Below are 14,708 nucleotides of genomic sequence, written 5' to 3' on the forward strand. Positions count from 1 at the left end.
GATGGTCGGTATCGCAGCAGAGCTCTCTCTAGAGAAGTTCTTTCCCCGGTCCCTGTGCCTGGTGTAGTATGTTCTGTCCTCAGTCCCTGGTTGTAGTATGTTCTGTCCTCTGTCCCTGGTGTAGTATGTTCTGTCCTCGGGCCCTGGTTGTAGTGTGTTCTGTCCTTGGTGTAGTATGTTCTGTCCTCGGGCCCTGGTTGTAGTGTGTTCTGTCCTTGGTGTAGTATGTTCTGTCCTCGGGCCCTGGTGTAGTATGTTCTGTCCTCGGGCCCTGGTGTAGTGTGTTCTGTCCTCTGTCACTGGTGTAGTATGTTCTGTCCTCGGGCTCTGGTTGTAGTGTGTTCTGTCCTCGGGCTCCCTGGTTGTAGTGTGTTCTGTCCTCGGGCCCTGGTTGTAGTGTGTTCTGTCCTCGGGCCCTGGTTGTAGTATGTTCTGTCCTCGGTCCCTGGTTGTAGTGTGTTCTGTCCTCGGGCCCTGGTCGTAGTGTGTTCTGTCCTCGGGCCCTGGTTGTAGTGTGTTCTGTCCTCGGGCCCTGGTTGTAGTGTGTTCTGTCCTCGGGCCCTGGTTGTAGTGTGTTCTGTCCTCGGGCCCTGGTTGTAGTGTGTTCTGTCCTCGGTCCCTGGTTGTAGTGTGTTCTGTCCTCGGGCCCTGGTTGTAGTGTGTTCTGTCCCTCGGGCCCTGGTTGTAGTGTGTTCTGTCCTCGGGCCCTGGTTGTAGTGTGTTCTGTCCTCGGGCCCTGGTTGTAGTGTGTTCTGTCCTCGGGCTCCCTGGTTGTAGTGTGTTCTGTCCTCGGGCTCCCTGGTTGTAGTGTGTTCTGTCCTCGGGCTCCCTGGTTGTAGTGTGTTCTGTCCTCGGTCCCTGGTTGTAGTGTGTTCTGTCCTCGGTCCCTGGTTGTAGTGTGTTCTGTCCTCGGGCCCTGGTTGTAGTGTGTTCTGTCCTCGGTCCCCTGATTGTAGTGTGTTCTGTCCTCGGGCCCTGGTTGTAGTGTGTTCTGTCCCTCGGTCCCTGGTTGTAGTGTGTTCTGTCCTCGGTCCCTGGTTGTAGTGTGTTCTGTCCTCGGTTCCTGGTTGTAGTGTGTTCTGTCCTCGGGCCCTGGTTGTAGTGTGTTCTGTCCTCGGTTGTAGTGTGTTCTGTCCTCGGGCTCCCTGGTTGTAGTGTGTTCTGTCCTCGGTCCCTGGTTGTAGTGTGTTCTGTCCTCGGTCCCTGGTTGTAGTGTGTTCTGTCCTCGGGCCCTGGTTGTAGGTGTTCTGTCCTCGGGCCCTGGTGTAGTGTGTTCTGTCCTCGGTCCCTGGTTGTAGTGTGTTCTGTCCTCGGGCCCTGGTGTAGTGTGTTCTGTCCTCGGGCCCTGGTTGTAGTGTGTTCTGTCCTCGGTCCCTGGTTGTAGTGTGTTCTGTCCTCGGGCCCTGGTTGTAGTGTGTTCTGTCCTCGGTCCCTGGTTGTAGTGTGTTCTGTCCTCGGGCCCTGGTTGTAGTGTGTTCTGTCCTCGGTCCCTGGTTGTAGTGTGTTCTGTCCTCGGGCCCTGGTTGTAGTGTGTTCTGTCCTCGGTCCCTGGTTGTAGTGTGTTCTGTCCTCGGGCCCTGGTTGTAGTGTGTTCTGTCCTCGGGCTCCCTGGTTGTAGTGTGTTCTGTCCTCGGGCTCCCTGGTTGTAGTGTGTTCTGTCCTCGGTCCCTGGTTGTAGTGTGTTCTGTCCTCGGTCCCTGGTTGTAGTGTGTTCTGTCCTCGGTTGTAGTGTGTTCTGTCCTCGGGCTCCCTGGTTGTAGTGTGTTCTGTTCTCGGGCCCTGGTTGTAGTGTGTTCTGTCCTCGGTTTGTAGTGTGTTCTGTCCTCGGGCTCCCTGGTTGTAGTGTGTTCTGTCCTCGGGCTCCCTGGTTGTAGTGTGTTCTGTCCTCGGTCCCTGGTTGTAGTGTGTTCTGTCCTCGGTCCCTGGTTGTAGTGTGTTCTGTCCTCGGTCCCTGGTTGTAGTGTGTTCTGTCCTCGGTCCCTGGTTGTAGTGTGTTCTGTCCTCGGTTGTAGTGTGTTCTGTCCTCGGGCCCTGGTTGTAGTGTGTTCTGTCCTCGGGCCCTGGTTGTAGTGTGTTCTGTCCTCGGGCCCTGGTTGTAGTGTGTTCTGTCCTCGGTTGTAGTGTGTTCTGTCCTCGGGCTCCTGGTTGTAGTGTGTTCTGTCCTCGGGCTCCCTGGTTGTAGTGTGTTCTGTCCTCGGGCCCTGGTGTAGTGTGTTCTGTCCTCGGTCCCTGGTTGTAGTGTGTTCTGTCCTCGGTCCCTGGTTGTAGTGTGTTCTGTCCTCAGGCCCTGGTTGTAGTGTGTTCTGTCCTCGGTCCCTGGTTGTAGTGTGTTCTGTCCCCGGTCCCTGGTTGTAGTGTGTTCTGTCCTCGGTCCCTGGTTGTAGTGTGTTCTGTCCTCGGTTGTAGTGTGTTCTGTCCTCGGGCTCCCTGGTTGTAGTGTGTTCTGTCCTCGGGCTCCCTGGTGTAGTGTGTTCTGTCCCCGGTCCCTGGTTGTAGTGTGTTCTGTCCTCGGGCCCTGGTTGTAGTGTGTTCTGTCCTCGGGCCCTGGTTGTAGTGTGTTCTGTCCCCGGTCCCTGGTTGTAGTGTGTTCTGTCCTCGGTCCCTGGTTGTAGTGTGTTCTGTCCCCGGTCCCTGGTTGTAGTGTGTTCTGTCCTCGGTCCCTGGTTGTAGTGTGTTCTGTCCTCGGTTGTAGTGTGTTCTGTCCTCGGTCCCTGGTTGTAGTGTGTTCTGTCCTCGGTCCCTGGTTGTAGTGTGTTCTGTCCTCGGGCCCTGGTTGTAGTGTGTTCTGTCCTCGGTCCCTGATTGTAGTGTGTTCTGTCCTCGGGCCCTGGTTGTAGTGTGTTCTGTCCTCGGTCCCTGGTTGTAGTGTGTTCTGTCCTCGGTCCCTGGTTGTAGTGTGTTCTGTCCTCGGTCCCTGGTTGTAGTGTGTTCTGTCCTCGGGCCCTGGTTGTAGTGTGTTCTGTCCTCGGGCCCTGGTTGTAGTGTGTTCTGTCCTCGGGCCCTGGTTGTAGTGTGTTCTGTCCTCGGTTGTAGTGTGTTCTGTCCTCGGGCTCCCTGGTTGTAGTGTGTCTGTCCTCGGTCCCTGGTTGTAGTGTGTTCTGTCCTCGGTCCCTGGTTGTAGTGTGTTCTGTCCTCGGGCCCTGGTTGTAGTGTGTTCTGTCCTCGGGCCCTGGTGTAGTGTGTTCTGTCCTCGGTCCCTGGTTGTAGTGTGTTCTGTCCTCGGGCCCTGGTGTAGTGTGTTCTGTCCTCGGGCCCTGGTTGTAGTGTGTTCTGTCCTCGGTCCCTGGTTGTAGTGTGTTCTGTCCTCGGGCCCTGGTTGTAGTGTGTTCTGTCCTCGGTCCCTGGTTGTAGTGTGTTCTGTCCTCGGGCCCTGGTTGTAGTGTGTTCTGTCCTCGGTCCCTGGTTGTAGTGTGTTCTGTCCTCGGGCCCTGGTTGTAGTGTGTTCTGTCCTCGGTCCCTGGTTGTAGTGTGTTCTGTCCTCGGGCCCTGGTTGTAGTGTGTTCTGTCCTCGGGCTCCCTGGTTGTAGTGTGTTCTGTCCTCGGGCTCCCTGGTTGTAGTGTGTTCTGTCCTCGGTCCCTGGTTGTAGTGTGTTCTGTCCTCGGTCCCTGGTTGTAGTGTGTTCTGTCCTCGGTTGTAGTGTGTTCTGTCCTCGGGCTCCCTGGTTGTAGTGTGTTCTGTTCTCGGGCCCTGGTTGTAGTGTGTTCTGTCCTCGGTTGTAGTGTGTTCTGTCCTCGGGCTCCCTGGTTGTAGTGTGTTCTGTCCTCGGGCTCCCTGGTTGTAGTGTGTTCTGTCCTCGGTCCCTGGTTGTAGTGTGTTCTGTCCTCGGTCCCTGGTTGTAGTGTGTTCTGTCCTCGGTCCCTGGTTGTAGTGTGTTCTGTCCTCGGTCCCTGGTTGTAGTGTGTTCTGTCCTCGGTTGTAGTGTGTTCTGTCCTCGGGCCCTGGTTGTAGTGTGTTCTGTCCTCGGGCCCTGGTTGTAGTGTGTTCTGTCCTCGGTTGTAGTGTGTTCTGTCCTCGGGCTCCCTGGTTGTAGTGTGTTCTGTCCCTCGGGCTCCCTGGTTGTAGTGTGTTCTGTCCTCGGGCCCTGGTGTAGTGTGTTCTGTCCTCGGTCCCTGGTTGTAGTGTGTTCTGTCCTCGGTCCCTGGTTGTAGTGTGTTCTGTCCTCAGGCCCTGGTTGTAGTGTGTTCTGTCCTCGGTCCCTGGTTGTAGTGTGTTCTGTCCCCGGTCCCTGGTTGTAGTGTGTTCTGTCCTCGGTCCCTGGTTGTAGTGTGTTCTGTCCTCGGTTGTAGTGTGTTCTGTCCTCGGGCTCCCTGGTTGTAGTGTGTTCTGTCCTCGGGCTCCCTGGTTGTAGTGTGTTCTGTCCTCGGGCTCCCTGGTGTAGTGTGTTCTGTCCCCGGTCCCTGGTTGTAGTGTGTTCTGTCCTCGGGCCCTGGTTGTAGTGTGTTCTGTCCTCGGGCCCTGGTTGTAGTGTGTTCTGTCCCCGGTCCCTGGTTGTAGTGTGTTCTGTCCTCGGTCCCTGGTTGTAGTGTGTTCTGTCCTCGGTTGTAGTGTGTTCTGTCCTCGGTCCCTGGTTGTAGTGTGTTCTGTCCTCGGTTGTAGTGTGTTCTGTCCTCGGTCCCTGGTTGTAGTGTGTTCTGTCCTCGGTTGTAGTGTGTTCTGTCCTCGGTCCCTGGTTGTAGTGTGTTCTGTCCTCGGTTGTAGTGTGTTCTGTCCTCGGGCTCCCTGGTTGTAGTGTGTTCTGTCCTCGGTTGTAGTGTGTTCTGTCCTCGGTCCCTGGTTGTAGTGTGTTCTGTCCTCGGTTGTAGTGTGTTCTGTCCTCGGGCTCCCTGGTTGTAGTATGTTCTGTTCCCGGTGCCTGGTGGTGTAGTATGTTCTGTCCTTGGTCCCTGGTTGTAGTATGTTCTGTCCTCGGGCTCCCTGGTTGTAGTATGTTCTGTCCCTGTGCCTGGTTGTAGTATGTTCTGTCCCCGGTGTAGCCTGATAGCAGTCATTCCTGAGTCTTCTCTCTGGTTATATGACTTCTAATCCCCCCAACAGAACCGGCGGAGACTGAAACCTAAGACACACGCCAAGTGCCCCCCGACCCCCCCCCCCCCGCGCCTGGCTAACTGCTGTTCCAATGTTTTTTGTTTTGTTTTTTAAAACAGTTTTATTCGCCAAGTGTGCATACATACAAGAAAAAAGGCACCAGTTACAAAGTATATACTCAGCCATATACAACAAAGTGGCGGAAGTATGAACCGTTTACAGAGTTGCACAGTGCGCAGGCAAAAACAAGTTATCACTTATAGCTTTTTTTTTCGGTTCCAATGGTTTTTATTAATCGTTTACGTAGATTGTTGTAGAACCGTCAGTGGAACAGCGAACAGTTCTCGCTTGCTCCACGTGTATCGAAAAACATGTGTTGAACATGAAAACAAGGATCCAAGCATGGAAACAGTACAACAATTCAACAACTGAGTGCCAGGCTTATTACAGACAAATATGGTCCCGACTCGCAGGTTAGGTCCTCTGTGGCCTCCCCATCCAACCCCCCCAACATAGATGAACTAGTATGGGGGGCAGGGCAGTGTCGAGATATTGGAGTAACACGGAATCGATCTGTACTCGGTGGTGGAGTCGTTCTATCAGCCACCCCCTACGTTGTGTGTTTGTAGGACAACTTGGTCTCTCTGAAACCTTCCAGCTGGAGTAACATCACAGCAAAATATTCCGGGAGGCTCGAAACTGTAGAACGGGCTTTCTCAACCTTTTAACCCTAGAGGAAATATTTTTCACGTCTCAAGGAACCCTTCCCAAAACCAAACCATCGGGGCTCAATAGGAACAATGCCCCTTATATTAGTGGTCAACAGGAAAGAAGGTCCTCCTTAAAGTGGTGTTCAGATTGCCGTCCCCTTAAAGAAGATATTTGGTGCTGTTGGCTTTGCTAAGTGGTGCTGAACCTTGATCTCTGTAGGCATCATCATCAAATAGGTGGTTCATCGGCCACAGCTCAAGGAACCCCTAGCAACCTTTGGAGGAACCTCAGGGTTCCACAGAACCCTGGTTGAGAATGGCTGCCGTAGCGGGTAAGATTCATTCAACAACTGTTGTAACCTGACTGTCCCCTGTAGGAGAACCTATGGTCAACAATACTCCTAGGAGAGTCTAGGTCAGGGGTCTCAAACTGGTGGCCCTCCAGCTGTTGTGAAAGTCATGCTTGTAACTGTCAGCCTTGCACTGCCTCATGGGACTTGTAGTTTTGCAACAGCTGGAGGGCCACCAGTTTGAGACCCCCTGTTCTAGGTCAACCAAAAAGAAGGGTAACTGGAAGATCGTGAAGGCACGATGCCAGAGGTAAGCATGAGATAAAGCTATGGTAGAGGAGAAAAGGAGAGAGATAAGAGGGGGAAGGTAGGTCCATCTGGGAATCCGTGACCGGCCGTCTGAGTAGGTAGCTTTATGTCTTGGGGGGGGGGGGGGGGGGGGCCTGTAGGTAAGTGCCATATTTTCTCGAAGAGGGGTGGTTTGTCATTATGTTCTCATTCAACATGATCCAATCCTTTCCGGCTGACTCCTAATCTTTTCTCTTTTTGTATCTCTCCAGGTTGAAGATTGTCAAGATTTCTTTTAAGTGCAAACAATTCTTCATTCAGCTGAGGAAAGAACTGGTGAGTGGCGGCGAGGATTTGCGATGTCGCGCGGTACGGCGAGTCGCAGCGGAACGGCCCACATTCCAGTACCCGCATCCGTTTTCTGTCCTTAGCGGTGCCAATGTTGTTTTTTGTTATTAGCAGTCATTGGGGTACACCGCTTGGTATTCTTGCCCCCCTTCTCCATCCCCTTGCTATAGGAGGCCGGCCATACAGAAGTCATTATTTGATTTGCTTTTGCAAATGACTCGATTCCCCCCTCATCGTCGCCCTCAATGTGGGTGGAGGAATCCCTCCTACTGAGCCTCTGTCAGCAGAAAAGACCCCCCCCCCCCCCAACCATCAGAATACACTGACCAGCACATCTGGCGACAGCCAGGGGGCGCCGATTGAGAGAAAATTCTCCAACAGGCTGGTAGTACAACCAATGAGTCAACTTGTATTACAACCAGCCTGCCCATAAATTCCCAGCTAAAGCAGTTACATTTCAGTCTATATGGCCGGCTTAAAACTGATCTTCACTACATCCGAGTACCACAAACCAAAAACCACTATTTCATTCATTTTTAATATTCGAAACAATCTCCCCCTCCCCCCCCCAATCCATCCATGTCTCCGTCCTTTTTTCTTTTGTTAAGAAATCACTTTTTGAAAAACGCACCCCCCTAGCATTTCTAGCTGCAGCCATCTTGAGAAAGGGGGCAGGTCATGTAGCATTTACTTCCTGCAATCCATTTGCCCTTAGCCCAGGCATGCAGAATACCGCTACCAATCAAAATGCAAACGAAGGGACGTTCCGTCGTGGCCATCTTGGTACACCCCGCACTCTCCCGCACTAAGCCTACAGTCGGCAAGAAGGCGGCAAACGGACATCTTTTTGCGCCCACCGTAGTCTTGCACTCCACCCTTATTTTTACCAGTAAACTCAGCTTATATAGTGAAATTCAGGATTTTTTTTTTAAATCTGTCAAACTGTTTTGATGTTAAATTTTAAAATGAGCGGTCTTCTGTCAGATTAGCAAAGCTGTGAGGTCAGCAGGCTTGCCGCCGCTTTTTTAAAATTCAACATCAAAGCAGTGTCACGGATTTTCCAAATACTGTATTTCACTATATAACCAGAAAATAAGTGTGAAATATAAGACTTCGGTGGGTGTAAAATGATGTCTGCTTGCCACCTTCTGACTGTAGGCTTGGGTGCGGACAAGTGGGGGGTGTACCAAGATGGCCGCGGCAGAACGTCACTTCAGTTGCATTTTCAGATGGGTAGCAGTATTCTGATAGAACGCCGTTGTTTCGTCAGATTAGGCGACCCGTCAGATTTTGTAAGGGGAGTGACGTTCCGTCGCCACCCTTTTGCTACACCCCGCACTCATCCACAATAAGGATATAGTGAGAAGGCGGCAAGCGGACATCTTGTTACACCCACCGGAGTCTGGCATTTCACACAGTAAACTCAGATAGTGAAATTCTGTATTTTTAAATCCATCATTTTGATGTTGATTTTTTTTTCAAAGCAGCGGGGTTCTGTCATATGAGCAAACCTGTGAGGTCAGCAGGCTTGCTGCTGCTTTTAAAATTCAACATCTAAAGCAGTGTTTCTTAAAGTGATTGTAAAGCTTCAAGTTTTTTTTTTTTTTTTTAAATAACATATCATACTTGCCTCCACTGTGCAGTTCATATTGTGGCCCCGATCCTCCTCTTCTGGGGTCCCTTGGCAGCGCTGGTAGCTCCTCCCCACATCGTATAACCCCCTAGGAGAAGCGATCTCCCTGGGGAGGGGTTACCTTGCGGGCACGCTCCCGACTCCAGCATTTGCGCCCATAGACGCAGAATGCCGGACTCGGCGCCGCGTCAATGGATTTGATTGATAGCAGCAGGAGCCAATGGCTGCGGTGCTATCAATCTATCCAATCAGGACCTGAGCCAGCGGCTGGAAAGACCGGGTTCAGGTAAGGGGGGGGGGGGGGCTCTGGGGGGCTGCTGCATCACAGGTTTTTCACCCTAATGCATAGAATGGTTTATATCAGGAGGCGTGTGTACAGGGGTCGCAGGGGTTGCAATTGCGACCCAGACACATGCTTCAGGGGCTGTTATCAATTTTTCCAATCAAGAGACGGGAACCACTGACAGATTGAGAACGCATCTCCACCGCGGCAAATCCCAGGGCTCAGGTAAGTAAAAGGGGGGGGGGGAGGGGTCACTGCCAGGTGTTTTTTTTCACCTTAATGCATAGGATTGCCGAGAGTTTACAATCCCTTTAAAGAGGAAGTAAACCCCCGATGGGTTTTACTTCCTCTTTTGCTCCCTGCAAAACTTGCAAATTAAAAGCATAATGGGCTAGTATGCTGCATGACGTCACTCCTGCGCATGCGTGTGTGAGCAGTCAGTAACGGCGCGCGGGAGCCATCAGTAACGGCACGGAGGTCCGTTTCTTCACAGCTCATGCGCCGATTACATCATCGGCGCACTACACATTAAATATTTCCTAAACGGTGCATGTTTAAGAGATATTTCCACTACCTATAGATGAGCCTTATTTCTAGGCCCACCTATAGTTAAAGAGGGAGTCCGCCGGGACTCCGCGTTTTTTTTTTTTTTTTTTTTTTTTTTTTTTTTTTTTTTAAAGCCAGCAGCTACAAATACTGCAGCTGCTGACTTTTAAAATAGTGACACTCACCCGCCCAGCGCGCCCGCGATGTCGGCACCCGAAGCCGATCTCTCGATCGTCTCTCGGGTGCTGCCGCCGCCATCTTGGTTATGGGAATCAGGAAGTGGAGCCTTTTAGCTTCATTTCCCGGTTCCCTACTGCGCATGCGCGAGTCGCGCTGCGCAATAAGGATGGACCCGCTGCCTCTGGGATCCGTGTGTTTCCCAGCAGGCAGTGGGGGACTTTCGGAAAGGGGCGTAATCTACGCCCCTTTCCGCAGAGAGCTATCCCGAAAGTGGGTGCAGATACCTGTACTGTACAGGTACCTGCACCCCCCTCCCCCCTGAAAGGTGCCAATTGTGGCGCCGGAGGGGGGGAGGATTCCAATGAGCGGAAGGTCCACTTTAGGGTGGACCTCCGCTTCAAGTCACTAGGGAGGGTTTACAACCACTTTAACTCCAGTCCTCAAGGGGCCCCCTACAGGTCATGTTTTCAGGCTCCCCATTATTTTGCACAGGTGATTTGATCAGCTTGGCTGCCTTAGTAATTACCACAGCCGGTTCGTGTGAGGGAAATCCTGAAAACATGACCTGTTGGGGCGCCTTGAGGACTGGAGTTGAGAAACGTTGATCTAAACAGACAGAATTCTAAATATTGTATTTCACAATATAAGCCGAGTTCACTGTTTAAAAATAAGTGTGCAATGCAAATCTCCGGTGGGTGTAACAAGATGTCCGCTTGCCGCCTTCTCACTGTATCGTTACCCGCAGACGAGTGCGGGGTGTACCAAGATGGTCGCGACAGAATTTCACTTCCGTTACAAAGTCTGACGAAAAGCCCAGGCAGAAGAGTGTGCTCAGCTGGGAACACCCCTCCTCCCCTCCTGGAGACTCCTGGGATGTATGACATCATTTGCCGAGGTTTGGAAACCAGGAAGTAACTGAATTAAATAAAAGTTTAAAGCAAGGAAATGTGATCTACCTTCCTATCTATTTACTAATGCCAGCGGCGTAAGGGTTAAAAATGATTAATGTTTGTCTTGCTTTTCCTTCAGAATGAATATCGGGAGACGGTGTTGGGGTTTAACATGGTGAATTATCGCGCCTGTAAGAACGTGTGGAAAACGTGTGTAGAGCATCATACCTTCTTCCGGTTGGACTCGCCGCTGCCGCCGCACAAGAACTTCTTCGCTCATTACTTCACGTTGGGCTCCAGGTTCCGGTACTGGTGGGTATTACACAGAACCACATGGTGAGACCCCCGGCTTGCTGAAAGAGGACATCTTGGTAGAAGTCGGCCTTCTGCCGCCTCATGTCTGAGCTCTCCCGTGCCGGTCGGTGGAAGAAGCACAGATCCACTTAACCACTTTCCTTCCGGACACTTTTACCCGCTTCCTGCCCTCCGGACCCAATTTTCAGCTTTCAGTGCTTCTTTTCCGGGAGGGTGCACGTGGATGTCATCCCGTGATGCTTGTGTGCCGCGCTCTGTAATCGCTGAGTTCCAGATCCGGATAATGGGCCAATCACAGCGATATTTTATCATGTGATCAGCTGTCCGCCAATGACCGCTAATCGCAGAATGTAAACACAAGCCGGTTATCGGCTTACCTTTCCTCATGCTGACAGGAGCGGAGGAGATGATAGCCGGCTTGTGTTAGGGACATTGGCACTGATAATCAGCGTTCTGATTATCGGTGCAGTCCCAACAGTGCCCACCAGTGCTGCCAATCAGTGTCAGCTATCAGTGCCACCTCTCAGTTGCCACCAGTGCTGCCAATCAGTGTCACCTGTCGGTGCCTTCTCTCAGTTGACTTCAGTGCCCACCAGTGCTGCCCTTTAGTGTCACCTATCAGTGCCTCCTCTCAGTTGCCTTCAGTGCCCACCAGTGCTGCCAATCTGTACCCATCAGTGCCTCCTCTCAGTTGCCTTCAGTGCCCATCAGTGTCGCCTATCAGTGCCACCTCTGTTGCCTTCAGCGCCCACCAGTGCTGCCAATTAGCGCCCATCAGTGTTGCCTTCAGTGACCACCTGTGCTGCCAATCGGTACCAATCAGTGTTGCCTATCAGTGCCTCCTCTCAGCTGCCTTCAGTGCCCACCAGTGCTGCCAATCAGTGCCTATCAGTCCCTCCTCTCAGTTGCCTTCAGTGCCAACCAGTGCTGCCAATCAGCACCCATCAGTGCCACCTCTCAGTTGCCTTCAGTTCCCACCATTGCTGCCATTCAGTGCCTCCTCTCAGTTGCCTTCAGTGCCCATCAGTGTTGCCTGTTAGTGCCACCCATCAGTGAAGGAGAAAATTTTTATTTTTTTTCAGCCTTTTTCCGTTTAGCAAAAAAGAAAAAAACCCCAGAGGTGATTAAATACCACCAAAAGAAAGCTTTATTTGTGTGAAAAAATGATAAAGATGTCATATGGGTACAGTGTAGCATGACTGCACAATCGTCATTCAAAGTGTGACAGAGCCGAAAGCTGTAAATTGGCCTGGGCAGGAAGGGGGTGAAAGTGCCCGGTAGGCAAGTGGTTAATAAATGTAGGCCAAAATCTATTCTGCTACGTGTCTTTATTAACCACTTGCCGACCAGCCGCGGTCATTATACAGAGGCAGGTCGTCACGATCCCGCGAACTGTCGTAGCTGTACACCGGTCCTCTTTAAGCGGGATAGAAGGTGCAGCGACCGACGGTCACGATGACCACCAGCCACGAGCAATCGCGGGCATGAGAGGCAGAACAGGGACGTGTAAACACACACATCCCAGTTCTGTGAGGAGAGAGAGATTGTGAGTTCCTACAAGCTGGGAACCACGATCTCTCATCTCCTATAGTCAGTCCCCTCCCCCCACAGTTAGAACACACAATCAGGGAACACAGTTAACCCCTTGATCGCCCCCTAGTGTTAACCTCTTCCTTGCCAGTGACATTTACACAGTAATCAGTGCCTTTTTATAGCACAGATCGCTGTATAAGTGACAATGGTCCCAAAAATGTGTCAGATGTATCCTCCATAATGTCGCAGTCCTGATAAAAAAAAAAAATCACAGATCGCCGCCATTATTAGTATAAAAAAAAAAAAAAAATGCATAAATCTATCCACTATTTTGTAGACGCTATAATTTTGCGTAAACCAATATATACGCTTTTTGCAATTTTTAGTACCAAAAGTATGTAGAAGAATACATATCGGTCTAAACCTAGGAAGAAATTGGCTTTTTTAAAAAAAAAAAAAATGTGGGATTATTATTATTCAGGATTTATATAGCGCCAACAGTTTGCTCAGCGCTTGCTTTATTATAGCAAAAAGTACAAAATATTGTGTTTTTTTTTTTTTTTTTTTTAAATTGTCTCTCTTTTTGTTTTATAGCGCAAAAAATAAAAACCACAGAGGTGATCAAATACCACCAAAAGAAAGCTCTATTTGTGGGAAATAAAGAGGGTCAATTTTATTTGGGTACAACATCACACGACCGCAATTGTCAGTAATGCCCTGTACACACGGTCGGAAATTCTGACGGAAAAGGTCTGATCGGATTCTATTGTCGGAACATCCGATCGTGTGTGTGTGTGTAGGCTCTATCGGACTTTTTCTGTCGGAAATTCCAACGGAAAGAATTTGAGAGCAGGATCTCAAATTTTCCGACAAAAAAAAAATCCGATCAGATATTTATGTGTTTTTTATATATATATATATATATATATATATATATATATATATATATATATATATATATATATATATATATATATATATATATATATATATATATATATACATACACACACATATATATATATATATATATTTATTTTTTCAGATATTTATGTGTTTTTTATATATATATATATATATATATATATATATATATATATATATATATATATATAAATTTATATATTTATTTTTTCAGATATTTATGTGTTTTATATATATATAAAAATTTATATATTTATTTTTTTATTTTTTTATATACTTTTTGGGGATATTTATTTTAGCAAAAAGTAAAACATATTTAATTTTTTTCAAAATTGTCGCTCTATTTTTGTTTATAGCGCAAAAAATAAAAACCGCAGAGGTGATCAAATACCACCAAAAGAAACCTCTATTTGTGGGAAAAAAAAGGATGCCAATTTTGTTTGGGAGCCACGTTGCACGACGGCGCAATTGTCAGTTAAAGCGATGCAGTGCCGAATCGAAAAAAGGGGCTTGGTCCTTTGGCTGCAAATTGGTCCGGGGCTTCAGTGGCTAAGGGGGCAAATCTTCCGGGGCTGAAGCGGTTAAAAAAATCCCCAAAAAGTGTATATTGATTGGTCTCTGACAGTATCTACAAACTATGGGATATATATATACCGGAATTTTTATTTATTTATATTTTTTAATACTAGCAATGGCGGTGAGAGATGGTTCCCTCTGTACAGAGCCCTGTGTGGATTGTGAACTGTGATTGGACACAGCTGATCAGCAGGTCCCGGCCATGAATCATTGGCTGGGACGTGCTGACTAAGTCCCGTTGTGTTTGAACATAGCAGAGCCGGTGGGCGGGGGCGTGCCTGGAAGAAAGCGGCGTACAGCTACGTTATAGCGCCTATACAAGCCGCCCCGTCGCAGTATATGTGCTGCAGCGGGTCGGCAAGGGGGGGGATGCGGTACCTTCCTATATCTGTATTATGCTGGCAGCATAAGGATTAAACCTAGTTCATGTTGATTGAGCGAGTTTAGTTCTGCTTTAGTACTAGTAGTTATTTCCCAATATGCATGACACGATTTCTGATTGGCTCTGTATTGGTCACATGCTCTGTCCTGGTACAGTGTGATGATGATGATGATGATAATAAAGGTGTGTTTTGTGTTGTTGCAGCGGGCGGACGGAGGTGCAGTCTGTGCAGTATGGGAAGGAGAAGGCCAATAAGGACCGGGTTTTTGCGAGGTAAGGGGGAACTGGCACAGTTGCTCGGGTATGTTTTTTTTTTTTTTTTTTCTCTGGTTTTGTCCTCATTGTTTGTTTTGTGAAGTTGCTATATAAAGACTTCTGTACCAGGGCTCTATGCTTATGGCTTGGCAGGCGTCGCTGGACCTCAGCTCCTTTTGTCGTCAAGCGGGGTGCCCAGGCAGGAAACAGATTCCAGTCGAGAATATTCTTTTTTTTTTACATTTTCCATCTCTTAAAGGGTAACTCCACCTTCATGGGGAAGAAAATATCAAGTAAAAAAATAATATACCATATACAATTGCGACACAAGTAATATTGTAATTGAATGTTATTAACCTCTTCCCACTTGAAGGACAGCGCCAGCCTAAATTGCCGGGAGGGCGTCGATGTGCGTCCTCCCGTGCATGAGCTGCCTGCGCGCCCCCCTGCGTGGCTCACTCTGTGATCAACAAATCAATAAGACTCGGCTGATCGGAGTAAGGGGCCGATCCCCCGCCCCTTCCCACGT

The 14,708-nt window shown here is 49.5% G+C and overlaps 1 protein-coding gene across 1 annotated transcript in view; it reads left to right on the forward strand.

Moving 5' to 3' along the window:
- Window positions 1-14,708, forward strand: part of PTPN4 (protein tyrosine phosphatase non-receptor type 4) — a 172,009-nt gene that overhangs the window by 76,212 nt on the left and 81,089 nt on the right. The window contains exons 11-13 of the mRNA XM_077450205.1: window positions 6,587-6,650; window positions 10,334-10,506; window positions 14,129-14,197. Coding sequence (XP_077306331.1) covers window positions 6,587-6,650; window positions 10,334-10,506; window positions 14,129-14,197 — 306 coding nt within the window. The remainder of the gene's footprint in view (window positions 1-6,586; window positions 6,651-10,333; window positions 10,507-14,128; window positions 14,198-14,708) is intronic.

Source organism: Lithobates pipiens, unplaced genomic scaffold, assembly GCF_037356315.1.
Source record: "Lithobates pipiens isolate NorthernLeopardFrog02 unplaced genomic scaffold, aLitPip1_a1.2 Scaffold_22, whole genome shotgun sequence".
NCBI classification, from domain to species: domain Eukaryota; kingdom Metazoa; phylum Chordata; class Amphibia; order Anura; family Ranidae; genus Lithobates; species Lithobates pipiens.